Source organism: Lytechinus pictus, chromosome 12 (assembly GCF_037042905.1).
Source record: "Lytechinus pictus isolate F3 Inbred chromosome 12, Lp3.0, whole genome shotgun sequence".
NCBI classification, from domain to species: Eukaryota; Metazoa; Echinodermata; class Echinoidea; order Temnopleuroida; family Toxopneustidae; genus Lytechinus; species Lytechinus pictus.
Genome location: NC_087256.1, coordinates 6335585 through 6363271, shown reverse-complemented (window position 1 = coordinate 6363271; position 27687 = coordinate 6335585). Strand labels below are relative to the sequence as shown.

The window sequence follows — 27687 nt, the reverse complement described above, 5'->3', positions numbered from 1 at the left end:
TACTACTACTACTACTACTACTACTACTACTACTACTACTACTACTACTACTACTACTACTACTACTACTACTACTACTACTACTACTACTACTACTACTACTACTACTACTACTACTACTACTACTACTACTACTACTACTACTACTACTACTACTACTACTACTACTACTACTACTACTACTACTACTACTACTACTACTACTACTACTACTACTACTACTACTACTACTACTACTACTACTACTACTACTACTACTACTACTACTACTACTACTACTACTACTACTACTACTACTACTACTACTACTACTACTACTACTACTACTACTACTACTACTACTACTACTACTACTACTACTACTACTACTACTACTACTACTACTACTACTACTACTACTACTACTACTACTACTACTACTACTACTACTACTACTACTACTACTACTACTACTACTACTACTACTACTACTACTACTACTACTACTACTACTACTACTACTACTACTACTACTACTACTACTACTACTACTACTACTACTACTACTACTACTACTACTACTACTACTACTACTACTACTACTACTACTACTACTACTACTACTACTACTACTACTACTACTACTACTACTACTACTACCACTACTACCACTACTACCACTACTACCACTACTACCACCACCACCACCACCACCACCACCACCACCACCACCACCACCACCACCACCACCACCACCACCACCACCACCACCACCACCACCACCACCACCACCACCACCACCACCACCACCACCACCACCACCACCACCACCACTACTACTACTTCTACTACTACAATTTTTACTCATTCTTATTTTGGTATGTTTGTTATCACCATTACAATAGTTCACAGGATTGGACGTACTGGCCGATGTGGAAAGACTGGTATAGCTACAACATTCATTAACAAAGCTTGTGGTAAGTGAACTCATTCACTGATATGCTAGATGTGTTTTTTACCCAATAAGACTCAATTTATATGATGTTTTGGCAAATTGTTAAAATTGACTGGGTTTAAATTTTACAGCTTTTAAGAGTATAATCCCCCACAATATAGGAGTAAATTGTTAAATAATTGTGAATAAATTCATATGCATATGATTGCATATCAAGTGCATTCAAAATACACATGTGGATACATCATATGTACCTTTGCTCATTGATAAAGCACTGAATTGTATAACACCTATATATTTAAATTGATTTAATGCTTTGTATCAGCACATGAAAAATTCTTTTCAAACGATTAAAATACATATACTCAAAGACAAATTAAATCTTGGGAATTGTGCTTCTCCAAGATTTTGAAATACTTTCCATGGGAAATATTGAAAAGCCTCATCTCTTCCCATCTTCATTGTTTTGGGTTTTTTTTTAAAGAGAAATGTACGTATGTCAGCTTTTAATATAATACTTTACATGATGCAGACAATATAACGTACTGTAAAAGCATAGTCACTTATGAGTGTATTTTGATACAGAGTACAATTGTGCTGTACTTTCATTTCACCATTTTTAAAATTATTTTTGTCACGATTTAGCCCCTGAATTGCTCAAAAGAGCCCTGAAAACTGAAAAAATGAGCCCTAGAAATCCCTATTGATCTCTATATTAAAGCTTATCCAATGTTGTCGATTTAGACACTAAGTTGTGAAGAGTAGCCTTCAAAAAAAAAATCTTGGTAGAACATTATGCTATTTTCCTATATCATTGCAACCTTTCCAGGAGATGTGCAAATATTGTCTAATAAAATGTGTTTCCTAATTTTTCTTGTTTAAAGGTCAAGTCCACCCCCCAAAAAATGTTGATTTGAATAAATAGAGAAAAATCAAACTAGCATAACGCTGAAAATGTCATCAAAATCGGATGTAAAATATGAAAGTTATGACATTTTGAAGTTTTGCTTATTTTTCACTAAACAGTTCTATACTCAACTCAGTGATATGCGAATGAGAGAGTTGATGATGTCACTCACTCACTATTTTTTTTGTTTTTTATTGTTTGAATTATACAATATATCATTTTTTTCATATTTGACAAGAAGGACCAACTTGGCTGAACCATATAGTATAGAAGAATACTAATTCCACATGTTGAGGAGGAATTAATCGTTGTTTCACTTGATAATAAGGAGAAATTAGATTATTTCATATTTCATATAATAAAATACAAAAGAAATAATGAGTGGATGACGTCATCAGTCTCCTCATTTGCATACCAACCAGGATGTGCATATAACTATTTTGTGAAATTAAGCAAAACTTTAAAATGCCATAACTTTCTTATTTTACATCCGATTTTGGTCAAATTTTCAGTGTTATGCTTGTTAGATATTTCTCTTTTTATTTAAATCAACTTTTTGTTGGGGTGGACTTGTCCTTTAAGAAGACCATCAAAGAGAAATAAATGGATTTCGTAAAAGGGCATTATGTGCGAGTTGCACTGTTTTCCTTTTTTTTCCTCACATCATACTGCATTAAGGAGTGTTAACGAACTCTCCCTCTTCGTAGAGTTCGATGAACATGTGAAAGTGTGACGTCTGTCCCTGATTGGTGGGTTGATGTGATACCCCCTAAGGGTATCATCTGTGCGCCTTGCCACCACCCCTTTAGGACACTGTGGGAGGGAGACGCTTATAGTGACAAAAATGTGTCCCACTCAATTGAGTTTATTGAACAGGTGTAATGGATATGGGACCCAAGATGTCATGTCAATTTATGTCCCTTATCTTAAAAAAGGTATCCTGGTTAGGTATCATATTCTGTTTTAATGAGTTACTTTTAACCTTAAGATTATGTAGCATCATTTTGTGTGTGCATGGACAAAGCAATATTTACAATTTTTAAAAGAGTTAATAAAACTTGCTTCACATGTGGAATTTTTGTAATTCCTTAATGTTATACATGTACTATTAATACAATTAGCAAGAATGTTCACATATTCATTTCAATCAAATCACTATAGATTATGTTTATAATATTTTCATTTTGCTTCAACATACTGTAATCATTATTGAAGTAATACAAATAAATTTGAGACTGTTCAATTTTGGCACCCCTTTGCTCGTTCCAGTAGCCTCTTGTTGCCATGTGAAGTTCACTTTTAAAGTGAACATGACCATGGTGTTCAACTGACTGTATTGAGGGTAAACCCCTCTGCACAATGCACCATTAGATACAACATGATTTTTTAACAAATCGCATTTTGCAATTTGAAAGTGCTAAGAAACATAGTTGCATAATGCTTGGAATACTAACATAAATACTTTACTGCAAGCTTTATGGCTGGAGTAAAGTCCAAATTGGCTTCAAGTCACAGCCGATGATGATGTCCTTACATTTTGAAATTTATTTTGCTTTTATTCCTACAGGAAGTCTTGCAATGTACTGAAATTTCTATTTCAGTATTCATCAATTAATTAGAACTTTGATTATTATGATGTAGATTGAAATGTTCTTATCATGCTATTGCAACAAATTGTGTAGTGTGTGAAGGCTTAAAATTTCTTCTTTAATATCTACAATGTTAATATCCACAAGCCAGTTAAGTTAATATCCATAATGCATAGTGTGACTTTGAGTTTGAGAGCAAGAGTATTGAACGTTCTCTGATAGATAAATGTGTGCTGTATACCTATTACAAATGCCACACTCATATGCATCTTCTTAAGATTACAAACTCTTCTTTTTTGGCAAACATATATTTCTTTTTCTTTACTATATATACAGTGCTATTTATAGAAAGAACCCCTGAAAAATTACACCCTTGGTTTCATATCAGATGACTGTGTGACGCCACTCTCGCATCAATTAAGTGGATTGTTGTGTCTGACTGTATTGATTTGCACTGTGCTCTGGGGGAATGAGATATGATCTTTAACATGAAAGTTCATGTTCCTTGCCTGGAGGGAATTAATTGTACACATTCATGCGATAATACTCTGTGCTAGTAATGATGATATTAATGTTGTGTCTTTATAAAGCATGAATCAGGATGAGATGCACCTGGTGTTGTGGATTCTCTTGTTGGTATATTTTAAGGGGTGTCTGCCATAATGTTAACCCCAAGGGGATGGGGGAGGGGGGGTGTTTTTCATGGCCAGGTGGAGTACTGTATGCTCATACAGTACAGTGAAAGGGTATTGCACTGAAATGGTTGAAATGAGACAAAAATTGGTATCTACTTTTCCGACAGCCTAATAAAGAAAAAGAAAATATTTGAAGCATCATATAGGATGGGGAAAGCATAACAAAGTATCTCTTTAGCATATTTATGGGATGGAAAGATGATTACTTGTATAGGGTCCATTTTGATAGTCATGTATGAGCATGGGTGTCCACCATGTATGATAGTGCCAACAAATTATCCAAGTGTCTTGTATTCAATAATTACAAAAAAATCTCATTCCTCCACCTGTGTGTGTCATGCTTCTCAAGTTGAATGTTTTCCCATGGCGGACGGACGGGGAGGAATTTGTGGGGACAGAAAGTCCCTGATTCATGTTATTTCATGTGACACTTACAATGAGGTGTGCACCAATTACATGATATATGAGATGTATTTCAGGCCCGGTTTGAAGTCTGATAGTGGAATCTAAGATATTGGGCTAGTAATGGGTGTCATCTTTCCCCTGGTGTGGAGCTATTTTGTGCATTTTCTGCAACTTTGCTCCGTTCGCCCATCTTGTCGGAGGGAAGAATCTTATTTCTCTTTGTTCAGAAAGAACATTTAAAGTACTTTTGACCTTTCAAATTCAATTATGTAGCATTGAACCAAAGAGTTGAGGAGAAACTTTGTTGAGAGGAAAGGAATTTGGCAAAAAAGTAAAGGGAAGGCCAAGGGCGATTCCAAGCAAAAGCGGACATTTTCCAAAAAATTTGTGTTGGCTCTGTTTCAAATCTGGATAAAATTTTCTTTTATTAAAACTCATATATGAAAGTTCATAAATACAAAGGGTGATCATAATTAGCTTCAAAATTTTTGTCTTACGCTTCTCCTTATAGGAGAATCCAAACCATACAAAAATGTATACATGGGACTACATATATGTTTATACTTAACAGAAAACTATTGCTTGTTTTGTAAAATTTTCAGTTGGATAATCTGAAGGTCATAATTTTACATCATATTAAAAGAAAATTTTCCAAATATAAGTTGCGGGGGAGGATTAAAAATGCCAAATTTGTGGTGCCAGACAGAGTGTATTAAGGACGTTCCACAGTTAAAGTGAAATCCATGTCATTTTCACCAATCTTTGCACATAGATACTTTAGAACCTTAATATTCGAAATATGCAAAAATTAACATAGGTCCATGTGCTTGATTTCTTGCTATAGAGCTTCAAAGTTAACCCAAATTGAAGTTCTTTAGAAATGCGCATTCAAAAGAATTTGGCATTTTTAGACCGCCCAATATTACTACAATGAGTTTAAACCTCTATTACTCAATCAAAATACATGAAAAAGTCATCAAATTTCGCAAGAGAGTTAATACTTGTATCGTTAGAATGGAGAATCTATTTATAGTGCTATTTGTTTGCTATTTTAAGTTTAATAGCACTGTCAGTTCTTAAAAATGGCGTAAAAGATAACAAAATCCCAATCTAAAAAATATAAAATTTCAGTAACAAACTACAAACGTACAATAAATGCTACACTTTATTTAAAATCCATGTCATTTTCACTAAAATTTGCAGAGTTGTAGAGGAAGGTATACCTATGAGGTACAAACATTAAAAAATAGGGGTTCATGTGCTTGTTTTTAAACTATCAGCATTTTTATTAGAGCAAATGTGCTTTTTAAAACACCAAAAATGCGCCGAATGCTTAGTATCTATGTGAACAAAAAATCAAATCCACTCTACCATTTATTCAAACTCTGGGTAATATTCGTGATTCTTGGCAGCACTGCAGAGTAAAGTATTATGAAATTGTAGAGAACATTTTTTTGAATGGTCCATGGAATAATTCAATTTTTTAGCTTCATGAAATAACGCATCGTATCTGCAGTTAAAGTGAAGAAGATAAGCAAAATCAGCTTATACCCGCAGCTAATCAGTCACCTGTTCATCCATTGTGACGTCAGCGCGCATAGTGTAAAATATGCGCAGATCATAATGCGCACAAACATAACTGTGGAACGTCCTTAAGACTGACTAAAGAGTTTTTGTATCCACCAAAGAAACTTGAGGTTGCTTCCTAAATTCAAATGTTTTATTCGAGATTCTCTATGTAAGTAATGTTTTGCAGGTATTAAAATTGGTAAAAGTGTTTTTATTTGAAAGAGCTATTAAAAAGTAATCAGTTATTTTTTTCCATGTCCTTTTTGTGTAATGCGACTGACCGATTTTTGGGACGTCATGGCGTTCACAATATACAGCATCCAACCTTTCTGTATGTATTGTTTTAAAGCCCTGGTTTTCAAGATAATTTGACAGTATAAACTTGACAGAAAGTCAGTCCTGGTCAGTATGCAAATGAGACTGATGACATCATCCACTCACTATTTCTTTTGTATTTTATTGTGAGAAATATGAAATATTCTAATTTTCTCCTCATTGTCAAGTGAAACAACGATTAATTCCTCCATAAACGTGGAATTAGCATTGTTACATTAAGGTTCTGTCAAGTTGGTCCTTATAGTCAAATCTGTAAAAAATGAAATATTGTATAATTCAAACAATAAAAAACAAAAGAAAAAGTGAGTGAGGGACATCATTGACTGTCTCATTTGCATCTCATTAAGTTGTACATCAATGTTTTTTTAAAAATAAGCAAAACTTTAAAATATCAGAACTTTCTTATTTTACATCCAATGTTGATAAAATTTTCAGTGTTATGCTAGTTTGATTTTTCTCTTTTTATTCAAATCAACATTTTTCTGGGGTGGACTTGACCTTTAAAGGTTAATGGGTCATGTACTCCATAAGTCAGTGATTATTTGATAATTTTCCCTGTTAACTACAACATTGCATGTGGCATGTTGGCTTAATTACAGCATGGAGCTATAAAACAATAGCTCCATGGTTACAGGGCCTCTTGAAGTGTTAGTCATGGGTTAAATCCCTGATTGAGTCATCTTTGAAAGGATGATGTTCCCATTCTGCCTTGGCTCTTTTTGGTTCCATGACATTTGCTCTGGCGGCAATTGCTCCACTGGAAATTTTACACACTAATCGAATGACCAACTTCAACCCTTGGTTTAACACTATACCCTACCCTAACCCTTAAAAAATCCTATTGCACCCCTAACCCTATATCTTAGATGAAATAAGCCTGGAGCAATTGTCGAGGTCTGTGTTGCATTGACCATAATATCAATATGCTAAAGAAAAACAGCATAGAGCTGAAGTGGCTACTCTGGGCATACATGTCTATGAACCTTTCTACATGTACATGTGTGTACAGTTTTACTTTGCAATCTGGGAGGGGGGGGGGTGTTTCGTCATAGTCATTCATAGAGTTACTTTATCAACAACTCGCTACAGTGTGACCAAAGTGTCAGCCCAAAGCTTTTCCAGATGTTGAAACAATGTATATTTCAATAAAAAAAAAACATTATGACAATCGGATAATATTCCATCTGCATGTTTTAAATACTTGAGATACCTGATTGCTCTTTTGTAGTCCAGCCTTTTGTAAAGCCATTATCATGAACAGCCTTACCTAACAAGTAATTAACATCCTTCCCCCTGCTGCTTTACCAACAACCTGTCTTAATAGACCACCTGTCTATAAAGGCTACATTTTATTTTATCCTCAATACAACTTTTAATTGGATCATGTAAGTCAACCTGCTCATAGTGGCCACCTGCTCAAAGTGACAAATTTCTCAAAGTGACCACCTGTGAGCTCAGACCCCTCTTCATGTTTCCCCAAGGTTTGTTTGTTTGTTTTTTGTTTTTGCATTTCACTATTATGCTTTATTTAATTTTTTTTTTCAGATGAGTCTGTGCTGCGTGATCTGAAGCATCTGTTGATTGAAGCCAAGCAAAAACTCCCTCCAGTACTAGAAGCTATTGAAGATGAGAATGAGGAATATATCAATATCGGAGGTAAGAGCTATTAAAAAAATTCATGATTAGCAAGATGAGACAATAGATATCATAACCCTAAAAGAACTGGGTTATTTGGACCCATCTCACAGCCGGGGGGGGGGGGGGGGGGGGGGGGGATTCCAGCCCCCCCCTGAGATCTCGGCCTTCGATCATGCGAGCGCTGCAAAAATTTGCACAGTGGTAGTGTGCAATAAAATCTATAAGAATAAAATCTATAAGGCTGTATGGTTAATTTTTTTTTAAATAATAAGATTTTTTGTTTTTGCTAATTTATGCATGAAATAAAACATTTGCTCTAATCAACCATCATACGGCCCCAAAACTGCTAATTTTTTATTCACAGACTCTTTGTAGGATCCCTATCAAATGTACTTAAAAAAACCTTGGTATCACAAATTTTTATTGTTTTTTTAATTTCTTATGTATTTCTTTGTTTTTCAATTTTTTGTTTTTTATTGTTTTTTCAATGGAAATTGTTGCAGACTTAATTCTGATCATAAACAAGACAAAATCAATTTAGTTTAATCAGTAAAAGTTGAAATAATGATACATTTATGAATTTTAGCTAATTACACAATTTGCATTGGATTTGTACATGAATTCACGTTTTTGAGCAGTTTTGGGTCTGACATGCACTTACATAATGTTACGTAATTTCATAACCGCGTACTCGGGCATCGCAAATTTGGTCTCAAAATTTGTGCAATATTTGAAAGTAATAAGTCAGCGAGCGGCATGGTTGAAAAATTTCGCACGGTGGATTAATTGTGAAAATGTAAAGGGGGAGCGGATTCCCCCCCCCCCCGGGCCTTTTAGGGTTAAGCTTCTAGAAATATTAAATACTATGGTTCTTTGGAAACCATAATTACCATATGAACTAGGAGGATTGTTATCAAGACAATCTGAGTTTTAAGAATGAGGTTGTAGGAAATAGTGCCTGTTTTTAAAGAAATAAAAACCTGATTCTTGTCAGAATTACTGTTGAATATATGTTAACACAGTTGCTTACCTTAGGAAGGACATTCTTCAAAGTCTTGAATTTAAGGGGGAGCAAACTGTTTGATGTTTCTCATTAAATGTCTGTTATAAATTACTAGTCTTAAAATGTACCTATTAAGATAACTATTAGTAATGCAGATAAAAAATGATTTTATTTGTATAGATACACTAAAATGTTTTGAGAGGAATGGTACCTGTTTTGCTTTTTGATACCATAATGTGATATAAATGTATTGAGTAGGGAATTAGTGTTTTCATTCAATTGGGCCTGTACGATAAGACGTTGCACTATGGGTAATGAACCCTGCCATATTTGAGTCGTTGGGGGCTTGAGGTGGGGCTATTAAGGCTGCTATCTCATTTGCCCTTTACAGGATATATATTACAAAACAATTTTATGATTGTATAAAATTAAAACTTCAGTATAAAGTCATGCAAATCCATTCATATTGGTGAGAATGGGTCTATGTGGGAGACCCATCGGATCTTGGGGTAGGATATACCAGTCTTCTGGAATAAACAAAAATATTATAGAACCGATTATAAGTTTCATGAGAAAAGATGAATAAAAGAAAGATTAGATTTGGAACCACTAGGGGGAATAAAATGTAGAAGAGAGATAGAAGAATGGATAGTCAGATAAACATGAAGAGAAAGGAACATTAGGTGCTAAAGAGAGAGATATAAGTAGAGATAAAACATGGCAATGTCATGAATTTATCTGACGTACATAATTCATAGGCTAGGTTCCCTGTCTATGTGACATTCATGAGCACAAATTGATTCAAAAGAAATTCCAAAATTGGTGAACATTGTTTGGATTTGATGAGACCAATCTTTCAGCGTTAACAGAATTTCACCTCAGGGCACAAACCTGCCAAACCTAGAAGTACTTGCATTCAGACTGTTCTCTAGGGGAAGGAGAATTCCCCTCAACTTTGATAATCCCTCAAAGCTTTTTATATCTGAACATCAAGAGGAGTTGACAGGGGCTATGCTGCAACTTACGGGGTTATCTTGGACATTCCTTGAGCTATTTTTTTTTTTTTGAGAAATGGCGACTGCAGTACAGGACGATGCTGAATTCTGTGAATATTGTCGCTGTAGAGTCAAGATTAATCTTTCTTTCTTCATTTTTTTAAAACTTTAATTTCATTTGTCTTTCATTATATTTATTGTTTATTTATTTATATTATTATTTTATTTATTTTTTATATATTTATTTATTTTTCGGGGGGGCAGGAATGTTCTCGCTCATAGCACAATTTTCAATATTGTATTACAGTTTACATTGGCGCCTATGGGAATTCCAGGGGCTTTTTTTTTGGGGGGGGGGGGTTATCAAGGATTGTAGAACCATTTTGAGGATGCATTCATCCGAGCCCCTATTCCCCCTAAGCATTTTGTTTCTGTGATGTGGACGGTTGGTCTTAAAAAATCTTCTCCTCCCCTCGTAGAACAGTCTGAACATTGACTTTGTCATAGTGTGCGATTGGATTAGCAGCACACAGTGCATGCATTTATCATTTGTGACATCAAAGGGCTTTGTATTCCTCTAACTGCATTTAAGCTGTCATTTTCATGTTTCTATTCTGGAGAGCATGGGGAATACTACACACTATGCAAGCGATGTGTGAATGAAGTTTAACATAGATTGGACAAGTAACAGAATTAATTTGTTTTGCCTATATTTTACCTAATTTCTACCTGATGTTTCCTCAGTCACACTGATATTTTATAGAATTAAGCAATTGAATACTGACAGAAGGAATTCCTAGATAGGCTTTATATAGGGCATGCAATTAACATTTCTTGATGGAATAGCGACACATGGAATAATTTAGATCAAAAAGAAGAAGGCTTTGTACTTGAATTGTCAAGAAAATTTGATAAAAATAATGTGATCCTGTCTTTTATTATCAAGAATGACTGAAAAATGTTGATGTTTTTTAAGAGCATATTTAGCGTGTAATCCAATATTAAAGATTGGTATTTTGTTTTTAAAAGTTATTTCGATAATTATTTGTTTCTAAATTTTATTCTAGAGAATAGAAATAATAGCTGAAGAGATATCAAATGATCTGAATGGTGTATGAAGGACTGTGGTGTTGAATGCCTACAATTAAAAATTATAACATTGATGATCCTCAAATATTAGACATTTTACATTCTTTCTAGATATTGCAAAATCAATTGTGTATCAAGCAAATTTTTTCAAATACATTTTTCTGAATGTCCTGATTATTGTGAATTGGCATTGCACTTATGATTGCATTTTTGTTTCATTTTTTTCCTCTTGCAGATGAGCGTGGTTGTTCATACTGTGGTGGTCTTGGTCACAGGATTACAGAGTGTCCCAAGTTGGAAGCCATGCAGAACAAGGCAGCTAGCAGTATCGGCAGGAGAGACTACCTAGCTCATGGAGCTGCAGACTGGTGAGCTGGAGACGTCCGAACTGTCGTGCAACAGAAATTGTTTCCTCAAGACTTTTATGGAAATATCTGTGCTATAATGATGTACCATTCCAAAATGCTGAAGTAATTGACCTTGAGGTTTTAAGGAGCTGTAATCCTGCAGTATTATGCTTCTAGGATTCTCATGTTGGAAGAGACCGTCTGATGGATGCAAAAAGGAAGTCACAGCTCTGAACGAGTCAAAGAGCAGGCATAGATATCATCCAGGAGCACTTCTGTCCTATGATGAAACCTACCGGGAAATGTTCTGTTTTCAGCAAAAACTGAACCATTCATTGACCAGTCAAAGATGTTATCAAGAGGCAATTCTGTCCTATGGTACAGCCATCTGGAGAATAAATAGTCATTCACATGCGCAATATTCCCGCAAATGTGAATGCTTGTGTAGACTGTCTGATAAAACCAAGAGGGAAGTCATTGCGCTGAATCGTTCAGATAGCAGCCAGATATATTGTGGAGAGGCATTTCTGTCCTATGGTACAGCCAACTGGGGAGTTCACATATGCTGTGTTTTTGTTTCTGAAAATTTGAATGCTTGTGTAGACTGTTCAATGGATGCAAGTGGGAATTCACAGCACTGAACTGTTCATAGGGCAGTCAGAAATATCATTCAGAGGCAATTCTGTCCTGTAGTGCAGCTACCTGGGCCCATCGTACAAAGAGTTATGATTGATCTTATCAATCTCAACTGTATGGAAATCCATCCATGCCATAATTTTTTTCTACAGGAAATTTGCACGCTTTCCTTACTATTCCAAAGAGACTCACACTGAGTCTTCAAGAGAACGATGAATGTATGAATATACATCAGATCTAGGAAATATTTTGTACAAATTTGCATGTTAGATGTTGATGTTGCTGGCCGTCCATAGTTGTGATTGATTAGATCAATCGCAACTCTTTGTAAGACAGGCCCAAGGTAACTAAACAGACATTCACATGTGCAGTGTTCTGGTTGGTTTTCAGTAAATTTGAAGGAAGGTGTAGCTTTCTCTGAATGCTTACCTAAATCGACAATGAATCGGTATGGCTAACTGGTTAGGATGCGTGTGGATATAAGCTGTAGTTGGAATATGATATTGGGAAGCCATCATGAAACTTAACTCTAAATTGACATGTATATATCAAAACATGGTTGCATCATGCAACCTTCTGAAAGCTCTGAGGTGTAGAAAGTATTGTACGGTAGTGCTCGTGAAGGCTTGCCTCACACTTCGCTGTTATGAAGGATACATCTATTCTTTAGTCCTGGGAGTTGACATTATTTGTGCAACAAAATTTGAATTCTGTTTTACATAGTGTATGTCAACACATTCTTTCGCTTATTGCTATTAAGCAAACCATAACAACATCAGTTTATTTTTGTCTCAATGAAAGCTATCCCAATGTAGCTATCATTTTTCAGATCCTTAGATTTGTAGTTATCATCAATGATATTTTCAATATTTGCAACTGCCATATGATTAGTTTTAGGCTTTTGTTAACAAAGGCGCTAGCTAGTTAATTTTCAAATTTTCCTTTAATCAATATTCATTTCAGGTTGTGCATACGTGTGCAGATGCCTTCATGGAACAGATAATGTTTCCTGAAGCTCACTTTCCTGTCATTATCAACTACAAGTTGAAATACTTTTTTCTTATATCCATTGCTCCTCAACTGCCTGGTATTTTTCATTAATATCATGAAAGATTATATTTGATGAGCAGTAATAAATACATAAATAGAATCAGTAAGTATTGCACTTAATGATTTATCTGAATGCTTTAATTTACAATGAGAAAGATTGGAAGGAAGGGAGTGATTAAGGTAGGAAATGAAAGAGAGGATCAGAGTGGAAGGAATAAATTAAAAAGGAAGAAGACAGACAGAGAGAGAGAGATATTGGTGATGAGAACAGATAAGATGAGCAGAGGGAGAGAGTCTTGGAATAACAGATAAGATGAGTAGAGAGAGGGGGGGGGGGGAAGAAGATATTTCTCACATGTATTGCTTGTAATAGATTTAATATAAGTGCTACATAAAAATTTAACCCATGCTATGATACTTTTTTTCCAGTCATATCCATATACAACTGTCTATATCAGATTAAATTTATATTTGCCATGCCTCCGCCGACCTTACGTGGTTGCCTGATGCAAAATCAACCATGTTGTAAGACTTTGCCACCAATCTTTGGGATTTCATTTGACATTTGACAAAATGTGGTTCTGAATTCATTAAATATACATTTATTTCACATTTAAAATTCTTGAGAAAGAGGTAGTGAAAACCTTACAAAACATTCAAGCATGCTGCATCAGAGCATGTACTTATAAACATACTCTAAAGAGAGAGTGGGTGGTTTTCTGGCATCAAGCTGGTTTGAATAATACAAAAACACCTGAAAATTGAAAGAAACATTGAAAAAATGGTTAAGTGAAAAGCGATCGAAGAATAACAAGAGGAGGGGAGTTTTTAAAGCTTTAATTTTGTAATGCGCTTCTATCATGTGAGTTACAAAATTGAAATAGAAAAATACTGATTCTTGTTTTTGATGGATTTTTGCCAAACGCATTTTTTTCTATTTTTTGCTTTGAATGAAACAAATATGTTGCCAGGATAACTTTTCCTTTCATTCGATTACAACTTCTTTGATCAAGTGATTTTCTTGCATTCCTGATTACAGTCACTCCGGTGTGAAAATTGCTTACCAGTGCCCCAGCATATACCATTGTTTAGTAAAAGGTCGTTGTACTGAGTGTTTGGTGTTCAAACATAAAGCTCTAAATACAACACTAACTTTTTACTCCACAAAACAAATCCTCTGAAAAAGATTTGAAAGCTTGATGTAATACGTAATTTCCCAGGTTGCATATTCCCAAGTTAGGTTTCGCTCCTCCAAAATAGACTAAGTCCACATTAGAGGCAATGTTCAGTGAAAGCCTGATCAAAGATTGACACTTCATTTTCTCAGCCCTGCTCTTTCAGTGTAGATGTACATAAATGTATCACAGTAGGAGGGGGGGGGGGGCGGATCCGGATTGTGGATTTTTTTTCCTTGGGGAGGGGGGGGGGAGCGACAAATCATAGGTGTTTTCCCCAAATTCTTATTGTACCAACATGTACACGAGACATGTCCCTCTTTTTTTTTTTTTTAAGTGTTCACACCTTTCCTCACTTTCTTTATTTTGCTTGAAAGCTTTGACGACAATCAGCTCCTTAAATGTATCCACTTTGTAGGTATAAACCTTTCACATTGTCATTTATTTTTTTTCTTCAGGCCTAATAAAATTCTGTATTAATCGCTCATGTAAAGTATGTAAACACCAATCATTCCGGGTTTTTTTTTTACATAGATAATCTTTATTGTCATAATTATGTCACGCGTCTGTAAGATCGTCTGTATATGCCGGGCAATGCTAAATAAAACAAAGTTATTATGCTAACTGATATTCAATTATAAATGAACTTGATTAAAAACTTTCATTTTTTTGGTCTTACGTAATTATATTCCTATGTTACGTTGTATCGAATGTATTATGTAAACAAAATGATAAAAGGAGTTGTTGGCAATAAGTTTCTTTCTTGGCATCTCGAGGAAAGCATTTCAATGCTGATTATTAAATGGACATTAAAATCTCGTCATCGGGTCATTTACACTTTAATTCGCTTCGTGATCGGGGGGAAGGTTCGACAACCACTGATGTCTACGTCATCATTCACTAATGGATGCTTAAACATACTCTCTCTTAACATCTCTATTTATGTTTCAAGATCAGGACAAACATTTGGACTACTTGGCCTCCCTACAAACTCACCATTAAACTGCACAAAATGCAGTCTAAACATACACCCAGACGAGTCACGTTCGGTAACTGAGTTTGGGACGGCTTGAATCGCAAAGACAAATACAAAAACTCTGCAGGCACAGTGCTTTTGATTTTACTTATTAAATTCGATTTTAAGTGAAGTTATTTTCAAAATCGATAGTATATGACGTGGTTAAATGCCGAAGTACTCCTTCAGAATCAAATCTTTGGGAGTTTTGTTCCCGCCAGTCGTTTCTCGTTTCCTTATGCTTTTGCAAAGTGTTTATTTCTAAATCGAAAAATTCGAAAACAATACTTGAGGGGAAAGGGTAAAGCATTCTTCGAGTGCAGGGAAATACATTTATGATAAAATAACAAAAAGCTGCAAAACAAAATTCCTTTAAAATGCATTATTTGAAGGATTCTCTTCTTTGTTATATTCATTTTACTTAAAATAAAATCGAGACGTAAAGGATATAGTTTGTTTAGTGAAGGGTTATTTTCGGTAGCCATATTCCATCATGCAATGTTTGTTTTGTTTTTTCAAAGACTCTTACATTATGTTTTATTATCATTTGGGTAAATTATTTTTTTCTCTTATATCAGATTTTAATTATTCATTGAAAAGGGAGATTATGTATAAAAATGATGGAATGCAAAAAAAAAAGACAAAGGAAAGATGATTAAAGAAAGAACGAAATAATTCAGAGAGAAAGATCAATGAAGAATGGAAAGTAGAACAAAGTATTTTAGATAAAATGAAAAACAATGAATAACATGAAAAAATCAAATAATAGCTCCAAACAAAAAAGTACAAAATAATAGGGAGAAGAAACATAAAAAGACAGAACGCAAACTTAGGAAGAAATGTAGAGCATTAGAGTTATACCTTTGCAGATTAGAGGATTATCATAACACTTTCCTTCTGAAGTTAACTTGCCAAAAGAATCAAAAGCTCATCAATTTCTGGGATTACTTACACATCAAGTGTAATTACTTAATACATTATGAGTACCTACGGCTTTATACACGATTCTTCTGGCCAGTCAATGTATGCTCTTCTGGTTTGAATAATTTACGAGCAAAAGTTATTCTAAGAAAATAGCATTCTCTGTTTTTTCTCCCCAAATCCTTGCTAGCTCGCTTTTCTAGATAACCATGTTAATATGGGAATAATCCACAGATAACGGTTAGAAGGAAACAGACTGCCACCTCTAATTCTGACGGTTTTCTTTTATTCCCCGTCTCTTACCACCAAGCAAACAGCTTTCGTTAAAGATGAAAGTAGGTCTAGAATAGTAAGAAAATTGTTTGATTTAGACATGTCTTCGGCTTTAGATACTTTTGTCGGATGAAAGGAAAATGATGATATCAACAATTTATTTGGGGTTGGTTATCTACAGTGGCGTAATGAGCCCAAAATTTTGAGGAGGTCAAATATGGCGTAATGGGCAGAATTTTTCTTTTTAGTAAAAGTTTCGTCATTTTTGTGATATATTTTGATATAATATTCAGATAATAATAATTCTTCACCCTTTTCTCTTTCCTTTCCTTTTCTCTCTTTTTTTTCTTTCTCGGATTTTTTTTTGAAGGGGGGGGGGGCAAGCGCCCCAAGCCCCCCATCTGTACGCCACTGAATATCTAGTTGCCTCTTCAATGTCGCCCTATTATGACCCCGGCTCTAGCTCCAGGTGCTAAAGGCACTTGATGCGTTCAACGGAATCAACCATGCCAGCTACTAATTACCTCGCATGGGTAGAGTGCCGCAAAATATGGATCGATTTCTTGCTGAGTGAAATTATGCCGTGGATGGGACTCGAACCTACCAACTAATGGATACTAATACTGGGGAGGGTCGTAAGTTTTCAGCTCATGTGACGATTTTCAGCACTAATCTGTTCAGAAATAGTAAACTTTTAAAAATATATATATATGAATATAAATTTTCATGATCATTTTTTTTTGTGCGAGGGTATACCATAATACTGTTCGAAATTGCACTGGAGTACACAGAAACCAATTTTTATAAGCTGTGCACGGCTTTGCGAGGAGTTGCCGATATGACTACCCGTATTAATTCCGTAAACACTTACGAATGTTACAATCAAGATCACTTTAACATGTACTAAAAAGTTACCCGAAAACATTAATCGGATATCAGTTGATCTCTCTCATGGGTCTTTTCGTGGAAGTCAGAAAAATTTAAAAATTTCTTGCCAATTATCATGGTTATCATTTTGCTGTTTTCACTAAGTGAACCTTATCCTTAAGAGGAGATTATTACCCCCCTGTCAGTCATTCTTTATTAAGACGGCACACTCGAAACATTTCAAAACACCTCTCCATCAACCACTAAGAGTGGTTTAACGATGTGATCTCGGATAAAAACATCGATTAAACTCCGTCTTGAGTAGATCGTAAATTTGAATGTTTATCGCAAAGCGGGGGGGGGGGGGGGGGGGGGGGTGTATTATCGAGCATGTTCATGATTTACAAGATAGATGTAAAGTGGTATTCATTTCCAGTGTCAATTACCACCTGGGGAAAAATACTGGCGATCAAGCCCCAAACTGTTTTTTTTTAGATTAGTAAAAAAAGTTATTAATTATTAAAAAAATTGAACGCGTGAACTGGTCAAATCGGCTAGAATGATAATGGAACTATGGTGCTGGAAATCAAGTACAATGATTTAACAGAGTATTTCATAAATTGCATGAATGGTGTCATTGGTGTGGAGGGGGGGGGGGGGCAGGAGCTCCCAAAACTTCGCATCAGTATATCCATGATGAGTGTCAATTATGAGTGTGCCGGTTCACACGCGAAAAATCAAGAAAACATGAGAAAACAGAATAGGGCATAAATGAAGAAATATCATTGGAAGGTTTCATTTTATTTATACGTAGATATTCATATCCCGGCTGGTCATGTTTCGTTCTGTGCGCGAATCAGGGAGGGGGGGGGAGGGGTACCTCTACTTTCTCTAACCTCCCTGGGAAAGTCATACTGTCAGCTGCATTATTTTAGGGGGGGGGGGTAAAACCATTCACCCCTTCTTGCTTTGCATGTCATTTTTTCTATGTCATTTTTTTCCTATGAAGCAACTGCGAACTAATAAGTTTCCTGTTGACTTTTCAGAAAACTCTAAGGAATGCTGAATTCTGAAGAAATGTCTTTCAGGAAATCCTGGAAAATCCACTGTCTTGTAACAAGCTGAGTGAATGACCTCGCAGTTCTCGCCACCATACACCAATCGTAATAAGATTATCGGAATACACCTTTGGCAAAGTAGGAAGAAAACATCACGCCCCCTGTGTATCCGCTTAGACAACTAATTGTTCTGTAGTGAAGTTTAGATAGATAGATATATAGATGGATAAACAGCCAGACAGATGGACAGATAGATAGATATATATCTGTCCATCTGTCTGGCTGGCTGTTTATCCATCTATATATCTATCTATCTAAACTTCATTACAGAACAATTAGTTGTCTAAGCGGATACACAGGGGGCGTGATGTTTTCTTCCTACTTTGCCAAAGGTGTATTCCGATAATCTTATTACGATTGGTGTATGGTGGCGAGAACTGCGAGGTCATTCACTCAGCTTGTTACAAGACAGTGGATTTTCCAGGATAGATATATAGATGGATGGATGTAGATCGATAGATAGATAGATAGATGGATAAACAGACAGCCAGACAAATAGGAGGGGAAGGGGGAAGAGGGGAGGAGGGAGTGTGGGTGTGTTGGATTGAAGACAAAAGAGATGGATTAGCAAAAGAGAGAGAGGAAGAGTGGGTGACAGAGAGGAAAATGAAGGGAATTAATGGGAGTGGGACAAACAACGCACACCACATACACAATGGGAGAGGGGGAAAGAGGGGAAGAGATGGTGAAAGAGAAAGACAGGAAGAAAGGGAGAGAAGGAGGAGATAAGGGAGAGAGGTAGGGGGCGATCAGTGTCTGAATTTAAATGGTTACCTCGTGCCTGGTAAGCTATGTGTTAACATCTACGCTAGATCATTGTCAAGTATTATGGTGAGAGTTTACGGGTAAAACGGAAAGGTGAAACATGATTGCCACCTCACACTCTAATGTTTTCCAGAGAAGAATTTAGCATGAACAATTAATTTTGTAACCCCTTTCCGATTTTTTTGTATAGATTTTCTTTTATTTGGCAACATTAGTACATTTATAGTATTTTCACAAGTTTCTTTTAATAACTCATGTATAGGAACAAAAGCAGATTTTTAGACAATATTTTAAGAAGTTAAAAAATCGGGGCAAAAAATCATGAGTTCGCGCGCGAGTGTGTGTGTGTGTGTGAGAGAGAGAGAGAGAGAGAGAGAGAGAGAGAGAAAAAAGGTTTATTTTTATGCAACTAGAGGATTTTAGTGATTACTGTCATTCTAAATGTTTTGCCATTTCTCCAAGAACACTGAACCTCTTTCTGTTTTCGATTAATTTTAAGGCCCTGCCTCTTAAGTTATCGAACCAAAACACAAAACTGTCACTTTTTTGCTGGAAAGGTATTAAAGAATATGTGTGTATATGAATAGGCTGCAAGTAGCAGGAATATCAGACATGTCAAACTTTTGGAGAAAAGTAAAACATAGCCCTTGGAGGTGCTGTGGGTGCTGAAGCACCCCACCAAATATGTCTTATTATTTCTATATAGGCAGCATCCCCAGAAATTCTGGATAAGTGTTAAAAACGGAAAATGTAAGCAAAATTACCTATATTTTGTAGTGAACCCCCTTTTTTGCTTCTAAAAATTATCAGTACCCAAGTAATCTTAGTTTTGGAGTGAAACCTTTTTTTTTTGCTTGTCAAACTAACATCAGCACCCTCAGTAAACAGGTAAAAAATCTTTCCCAGGCCCTGGAGTAAAACACTATTGTCGGCAGAATATATCATCCATTTTATATCACAGTCTCTCATACAACTGTAGGCATATGCATCATAGGGAGCGACCCGAAATAACGATCGAATTTAGGTTGTGAAAACATTTGGCGAATATTTAGGATTTGCAAAGTCATAGTGGATTAAGGCTGACCCGACCTTTCCAATAAGAGGGAGAGTTTGCCCAGCATGTCACTGCATGTGCACAACAAATATGTACGACATGTACGATGAGAATTTACAAGTCATTAAAGGGGAAATCTTTCCAAAGTTAAGATTTTGCTGATTTTAATCAGAAAGAGATGTACAAGGTTATGTAAAGATTAAGTGAGTACTGGTGTAATGGGATATAAAACAACACGGGATTTATAATTTTATATTATAATCATTCACCATGATCATTTTTAGCAATAATTTAAATTTTATGAGTCATATCAACATGATCCTTAAAATGTTCTTCCCCATTTTCCCTTCATTTTGAAATGTTTCGTTTTGTAGCTTCCACCTCCTCAATCAAGTACTGTGCCCTACACATAACATACACAATAATTCCATATTATAGCGTAACCATGGTAAATGTAAGTATATAAGCAAATCTTGAAAGAAAAGTTACAATCAATTGTAAATAATAAACATAATATATATCGCACACCCCTTGGTACCATTCGCACTCTTCAGCGTATATCTTCTCTATTTAACTATACTATACTTCAAATCTTCTACTCCTTTTACAAAACACCCCCTCTATGTCTGACTGTCTGTCTCTCCTCTCGTTTGTCCTCTCATCTTTCCTTGTCATCTCATACTTCTTCATGATCCACCCCCGTAAAGTATTTCTAGAATATTAACAGCAACACCAATTCACTCCTCTATCTACTATTCCTTAATTATATTACTGAATCTATGCACTTTAACAAACTTAACTCGAGTCGACAATGTCAGAAATATAGACAATGACATCTTTTACTCTCCCCTTCCAAACGTCGTACAAATTGAAGTACATCCTCTTGGCCCATTTACGTCAATTCCTGAAGAAATTGGTAATTTTTAGAAACGGGTTAAGCTTAATTGATTTAGAGATGTACTTTTTTATCTGTCCATTCTGGTCTCGCTTAGTTGACATGTATCTGCTTGGCGCCTCCGTTATGGAACGCTATTTACCAAACTTATTATCATGTACAGTATCCCCAAACGGACATGTTTCCGAACAAATTCTAATTTACGTAAACGAATAATGTAACGAAAAAAAAAACCCGGATAATTAGACGCTTTTATTATACTGTTATACACTAAGGAATAGAGGTGCAAGAAAGGTGCAACTTTACCGGAAAAGGTGCAGAGCGAGTATTCGAGCATAGTTGCACCTTTCACTCGCCACCGCACCTGCGCAGTCCCGCAGGTGGAAGTTTGGTTTGAACCCCGCGTATATAGTCTGGTTCCTGTCATACTTCATCCTTATTAAAATTCTCGCAAAGTTGAACCTGCTTGTTAAAGTTGAATTAAGAAGACGATTCCAAATATTGAGATATTTGCATTAATAACAACCTTACAACCCCCAAACACTAAGAGGTGATTCGACCCCCCATTATCTTTTTTCAAAATAGTGAATTTGAACGATTTATCCCTACCCATTTTCCCTGAGTTCGCTCCTGCAATGCCTACCGAGACGGGTGTTCTTTGACTGTGACGTCACCGGGGGGTATTCGGTCCCGGTGTAGTAAACAAGGTAGTGCCGTTTTGTGTACAATGCACGTACGCCTTCATATTTACTTTTGTGTCAAAACTTCATTTTATCGCTATTGATTTTATGTGAACGATACTGAAAGGAAGTAATAATTATTCAAAGACATATAGTCAATAATATATCCCTACATTGTTAAAACCGTTCTTCTTTGTAGCGAATTAGACGATTTTAATGCCTTGTTTTCGTTCGGGACTGTGTCCGTGGCGAAACAAGTCATAATGGAATAAACTGCAGTTGAAGTTGTATCTGTGAGCCGGAGAACTTGCAAAGAGGAAATGATTAAAAGTATATGTATGGCCGTACTATTATTCCTAATATGTAAATTCCCTCAGAATGATACCATAGACCCTAAAGGATTAATTTCAAGGCGAATAATATGACATTTGATCGAGATCTTCTCACCAGTCGATAACGTAGCAGACGTGTTATTATGACATATTTATCCGCGTGTGACGCGGCTCTTGCAAAAAAACAGTTGGTTGCGGAATTGCTTTGTGCCGACCGGCCGCCCGCTCCGGCTCAGCTAGCTGTCGAGCTACCGTACTATACCGCATACCTTTCTTGCTGTCTTCAACTCACTTGCGAATTGCGTTTGTATGTGTGACGATGACCTCTAGTGTAATTAGATATAGAAAACGACTCGGAAGGCCGAGAAGAATAGTACGTTTGATTCAATATTGTTCTGTGGAATGAGCTATGAGTGGAAATGATCCCGAGGATATAAAAATGGAGTCAAAGACGAAAGGAAAGAAGAAAAAGACGCCAGGGGATCGCTGCATGGTCATGAACTGCGGGTCGACGTACCGGTACCAGACCAATACTGTACAGTATACAGTACACTCAATGCCTGGGTGTTGTGTGTATTGTATAGGCGTGCAGCGCGCGCAGAGCTGAGCTAGCCGCCGGAATTACTTTCCAGCTACTCACTTGATGGAACATCGTGATAAAATAAATGAGAAATAGTGAAAATATCATTCAATAACTCACTGTTTGTAATCTTACATCATGATTTAAGAGTTCATGATAGTTATTCATACTGTTTTTTATACAGGGAGAGTAAAGATTTGTACATACGATTCCTATTTGTTTTATTTGAGTTGCTTTGAAAAAAAAAGTAAAATCATCTTTCTCTCTCTGCATAGCATTTCTGTATTATATCCGGACACCTCTTATACTAAATTCCCCCCGGTGACGTCACACTCAGAGTGATTTTTCTGTACACTCATCTCTCGGGCTCTGACAGGTGGCTAATTTCATAGACTTTCAAAGCAAAATATCGAGAGGGCAGAGGATTTTCGTGACATGTTATCTGTTTGAACAACTGATATATACTATATATTGTGTGTGGAACCCATATTTATGGAAACTCACCCCCTTCTTAATTCAACTTTAATGAAAAAATAATTTTTCTTGTTTGTGTGTTAGAGTGTGCGTCTTGTATACGTGTAATGACAATAAAATTAAATTTTAACTTGCGAAATTGCTCCTAAATAATGTCGTATAGAGTTAGAGTCTGGGAGCAATCTACGTAGAAATCGTACGTGTACCAATAAATACTTACTATTGCGAAATCAAAGGTAGAGTTAGAAATCACTGACTCTGAATATGTGCATCGCAGGAGAATTCCATAACCACCTGAAAATCTGGCCAAACATGTGAAGTGGACAATCAGGCACGGTACAACATTGTACTTCTCTTGAAGGTGCAAGTAAGACCCTTTGGGGTGCAATTCTGCACAACAATTCTGTGCAACTTTGCACCTTTCAGAGAGGTGCAAAGTTGCACCTTTCCAAAAACATGAAAAACGTACAAAGTGTGACATCTGGTCTGCACCTTAAAGGTTGCAAAGTTGAACCTATTTCTCTTTGTGTGTACCTCATTGTACTTCTAAACGAATCGTTATGTCGATCACCGAAAACTAAATTTAATTTTTTTTTTTACATAAACAATGTCTTGATAAACATGATATAGTAAGTTTTGAACAAATATTCATACGTGACGCACTATTATGTGACAAAGTTATAGGGTAGTTGTGCATATTACAAGGAGAAATTTTTAATTTGTACAATTTAGTGTGAATACATTATGTATGTGAAATGAATCATATGTTAAAATGACAAGACTTACTTTACATCTAAGTCATACCAATGTTGTGATTGGTATCTATTTATTCAAATCATTTTGGTGTTGGATTGGATTTGTTCATTGAATGACCTCGGAACCATTAATGATGCAGCTTCACCCATTTTCATTCATACCAAATGTCTTACCAATATCAAAGCATGGGGGTGACAGGGTAGTCCTGCAAGGATACATTTTATCTCAAAATCCGATGAAATGTTTATTTTTCCGCCAGAGGGGATAAACATTTTCGCCACCTCTCACGTCTCCTCTGCTTTCGCCAGTTGTATGTGCTTATTATTATGGTAAGCAGCCATGTTTCAAGCAAACTAAAAAACCTAGCATCTAATACGGGTCGGTAAGAATGCTATGGCAGTACAAGCACAGGAACAATCATGCGAGCTTTTTTCTCAGAAGTTGAACAATGTCAAAGCCTTCACGCTTCGTGTGAATACCCCTGTTATTAAATATTCTGCAGGCACAGACCCTGATTGAAACTTTGATCAACAAGTGTGTCTCCACGCAAAGACTAGCACATACAGAATGGGCGAGAGGGCCTTCAGTACACAAGGCATGGGTAGACTGCACATTCAGACCCTTAACTCGAGTGGAGGGTTTGCCGCAGACTATATAGTTCTTAACCCCCTCCCCCCTTTAATAAAAATCTTGATACACAAGCGCCTTTGTGCGCTACAGCCCCGCCAAAGACCTTGTCGAATGTTTACCCCGTGCAAACAAGCAACACTTAGCAGCTTTGAGCAGACGACACACTGATACAGAAGCAGAACGATCTCACAGGATTATGGAAGGCCTTCCATACAGGATACGTGCATGGCGTGTTCGAAATAAGGTTACAGGTGTCTAACCCATTTATCTTATTTATTTCAGGCGTGACTACTCCTTTCTGTAACTTTACTACATGAACGGGGTACCGTCATTAATACCATTAATATCATGTAACATACTAGTGTTTTATTATAATCATGATGTAGTACCAACACCAAGGTTTTTTTGCCACGTTAGTTTGGTTATGGCCTCCGTGAGTCAACTGTCTCTCGTCAGTGTATTAACTGTTTCAGCGAGATTAATGTCTTATGTTCTGGCTATAAATAGGCACATCTAAGTAGGTTAGCCGTAACTAGAGACAGCTTTCATCAAGCAGAAATTCGTCTCGAGAATTAGAATCTCGGTCACAAATCAAAATTAACCTTTATGAGTGTTTTTAGGGCTTGTCTTTGATAATTATGAATGACGGTTACTTTAAAAGAAATCTCTGTAGCCATGCGTAGTAGCAATGATAGCAACACTGTTGTTATATCATGCATATTTCTTTGGTATTGGTGTTTGTGATGATTTTTTTTTACCTGATTGCTATTACTAAGAAAGCATGAGTGTTTGTAAGCAAAGAACCAAAGGCTTAAGGTCCTCTCAGAAGGACATGTACATCGCTCCCTCAGCCAATCAAAATAGAGGAAAGTTTTCAGATCTGAAAACTTGTCGGACAAAAATTTGGTGAAAGGCTCCCCGGAACTGGAATACGAAACCCCGCTCTACACCAATTGAGACATCACGCTTTTTAGAATGGTTGCATTTGTTTTCGAAGTGGTTTTTCCGGCCCATGATATTTATAACCGACTGCTAAAAACAATAAATGTCAATCAAGCATCCCAACAACAGACATTGTGTCTTGTTGAATTGGTCCAAAATTATCCAGTAATGGTCATGTGCAATGTACCGAGGATCATTAAAATCGTAATTAGATCACGCGGGCGTTGCTAAGGTGGCGCAAGGTTGACCACCCCTGCTTTTAAAAAGTGAAGAAAAAAAAAAGAAATAGGAGAAAAAAAATGATAGGAAGAACAAAGGAAGAAGGAAGGCAAGGAGGAGTACAGCAATAAGAAATCTCGGTAGTATAACTCTGTATTACCACTGTCATTAGTCAAAATCGTAATTAGATTAGGCAGTTTTACAGAGGGGTGGGGCAGGGGTACCGCCCTGTCATTTTTTCAAGTATTGAAAGAGAAAGAGAAAAGGGAAGAGAGGATTTTAAAGTAGAAAGTAAAGGGGAAGAAAAACCGTCACGAAAAGAGTATAAAAATGAGAGCTCTCGATCGTGTATCTTTATCATCATCGACTGTTATTCAATGACGTAACTTACGATGTCATCTTTTGATCGCGTTTTAACCCCTCCCCTCCTTTTAAAGTACCCAGGCACCGCCTCGGTCGTGTAATTATATGTTTCCACTTTTATTCCTTAAATTGAATCAGGCGGTGCTAAATTGATTGGTTAACCACCCCTGTGATTTGTCAAGTAGTGAAAGAATGAAAAATTAGGAGAAAAAAAGATTAAAGAAAACTAAAAATGAAGTAAGGAGGAAGAGTATATAAATTAATGAGAGCTCTCTAAATTCAAAGATATTACACCTGCTACTAAATGTAGTGAGAAAAATATTGAAGTCAGCTTTAAATCGTCTTTTTCCCCCTTCGAATAATCTATTATATTTTGATGGAACTTTCGTTTTTATCATCTTTTTGATTTTATCAAAAGCAACATAACGTCATTTGGTCATTCATGTCTATTTTACATAATTATGTTAATTCATAAAAAAAACTCTGCCATACACTGTCGTCCAATGATATCGTCTGCCTTCGTCTTGTTTTTAATTGAGTTCAGGCAGCCGCAGATTCAATTTAATTTGATTTATTATTTTTTGGAACATATCCAGAATTAAAAACGGCTAGGTAAAAAAGGTCTACATGGTCTAGATACATCTATATGAACCTGTTGAAGAGCCAATTCAACTGGGCTGTTTAAACAAGTCAAGTTATATTCAGACGCTATTATTAGAAGGTGGGTGTGACAGAGTCTTAATAAGGATGTTAAGCTTTAAGCCTTAACCTATGAAATTTCAGTGATATATTCGGTTTATAATCTTGTTTATGAAAACTTGTCATGTTTGTTATTTGGCATGTTTGCTATGTTCTGGAGAGTTAATTTTCATTCATAGAATGATACCTTCGTTTCCTGATCACGAACCACGAAGGCGGAAGAATGTTACCAATATGTTGAATGTTGTGCAAGATAAGGGATTAGCAATCGTCGTTGTATAAGAGGAGAAGGAGAGAGAGAAAAGGAATAGAAGTTGGAAAAGCATACACAAAATGCAATCTTGACGAGAAAGAATAATAGAAGACATGGTGAAATCTTCCTCGCCTCCGGGAAGGACAGATTGGGTATACAAACCTATATTTCATTCCTTCCTGAAATGCAAATTAATATATCATAAGCCCGCCATAAGCAGCCCAATGACCGACACTTTAGATAAAGAGGTTGACGTGGTTAAAAGGGGGTGGGGGCGACACTGGAATACTGCGTGGCAAAAGACGGGGGCTGGAGCCCCTCCCTCAATTAAGACAAACTATATCATTTTGTGTCATAATTTTCAAATCTTGCCAATGGGATGTGAAAGTTGTAAGTTCTTCGCTCGCTCGATTGGCCAATAATGTAGATTTTAAGAAATAGTTCACTGTATCCAAATTTTCACCCTATTTATATTCTTAAGGC

At 36.2% G+C, this 27687-nt stretch overlaps 1 protein-coding gene across 1 annotated transcript in view; it reads left to right on the top strand.

The window, feature by feature from the left end:
• The window catches only part of LOC129273440 (probable ATP-dependent RNA helicase DDX41), a 42603-nt gene extending 29303 nt beyond the window's left edge, over window positions 1-13300 (top strand). The window contains exons 13-15 of the mRNA XM_064107254.1: window positions 885-956; window positions 7981-8091; window positions 11396-13300. Of these exons, the coding sequence (XP_063963324.1) occupies window positions 885-956; window positions 7981-8091; window positions 11396-11532 (320 nt within the window). The 3' untranslated portion in view covers window positions 11533-13300. The remainder of the gene's footprint in view (window positions 1-884; window positions 957-7980; window positions 8092-11395) is intronic.
• Window positions 13301-27687: the final 14387 nt, after the last annotated feature.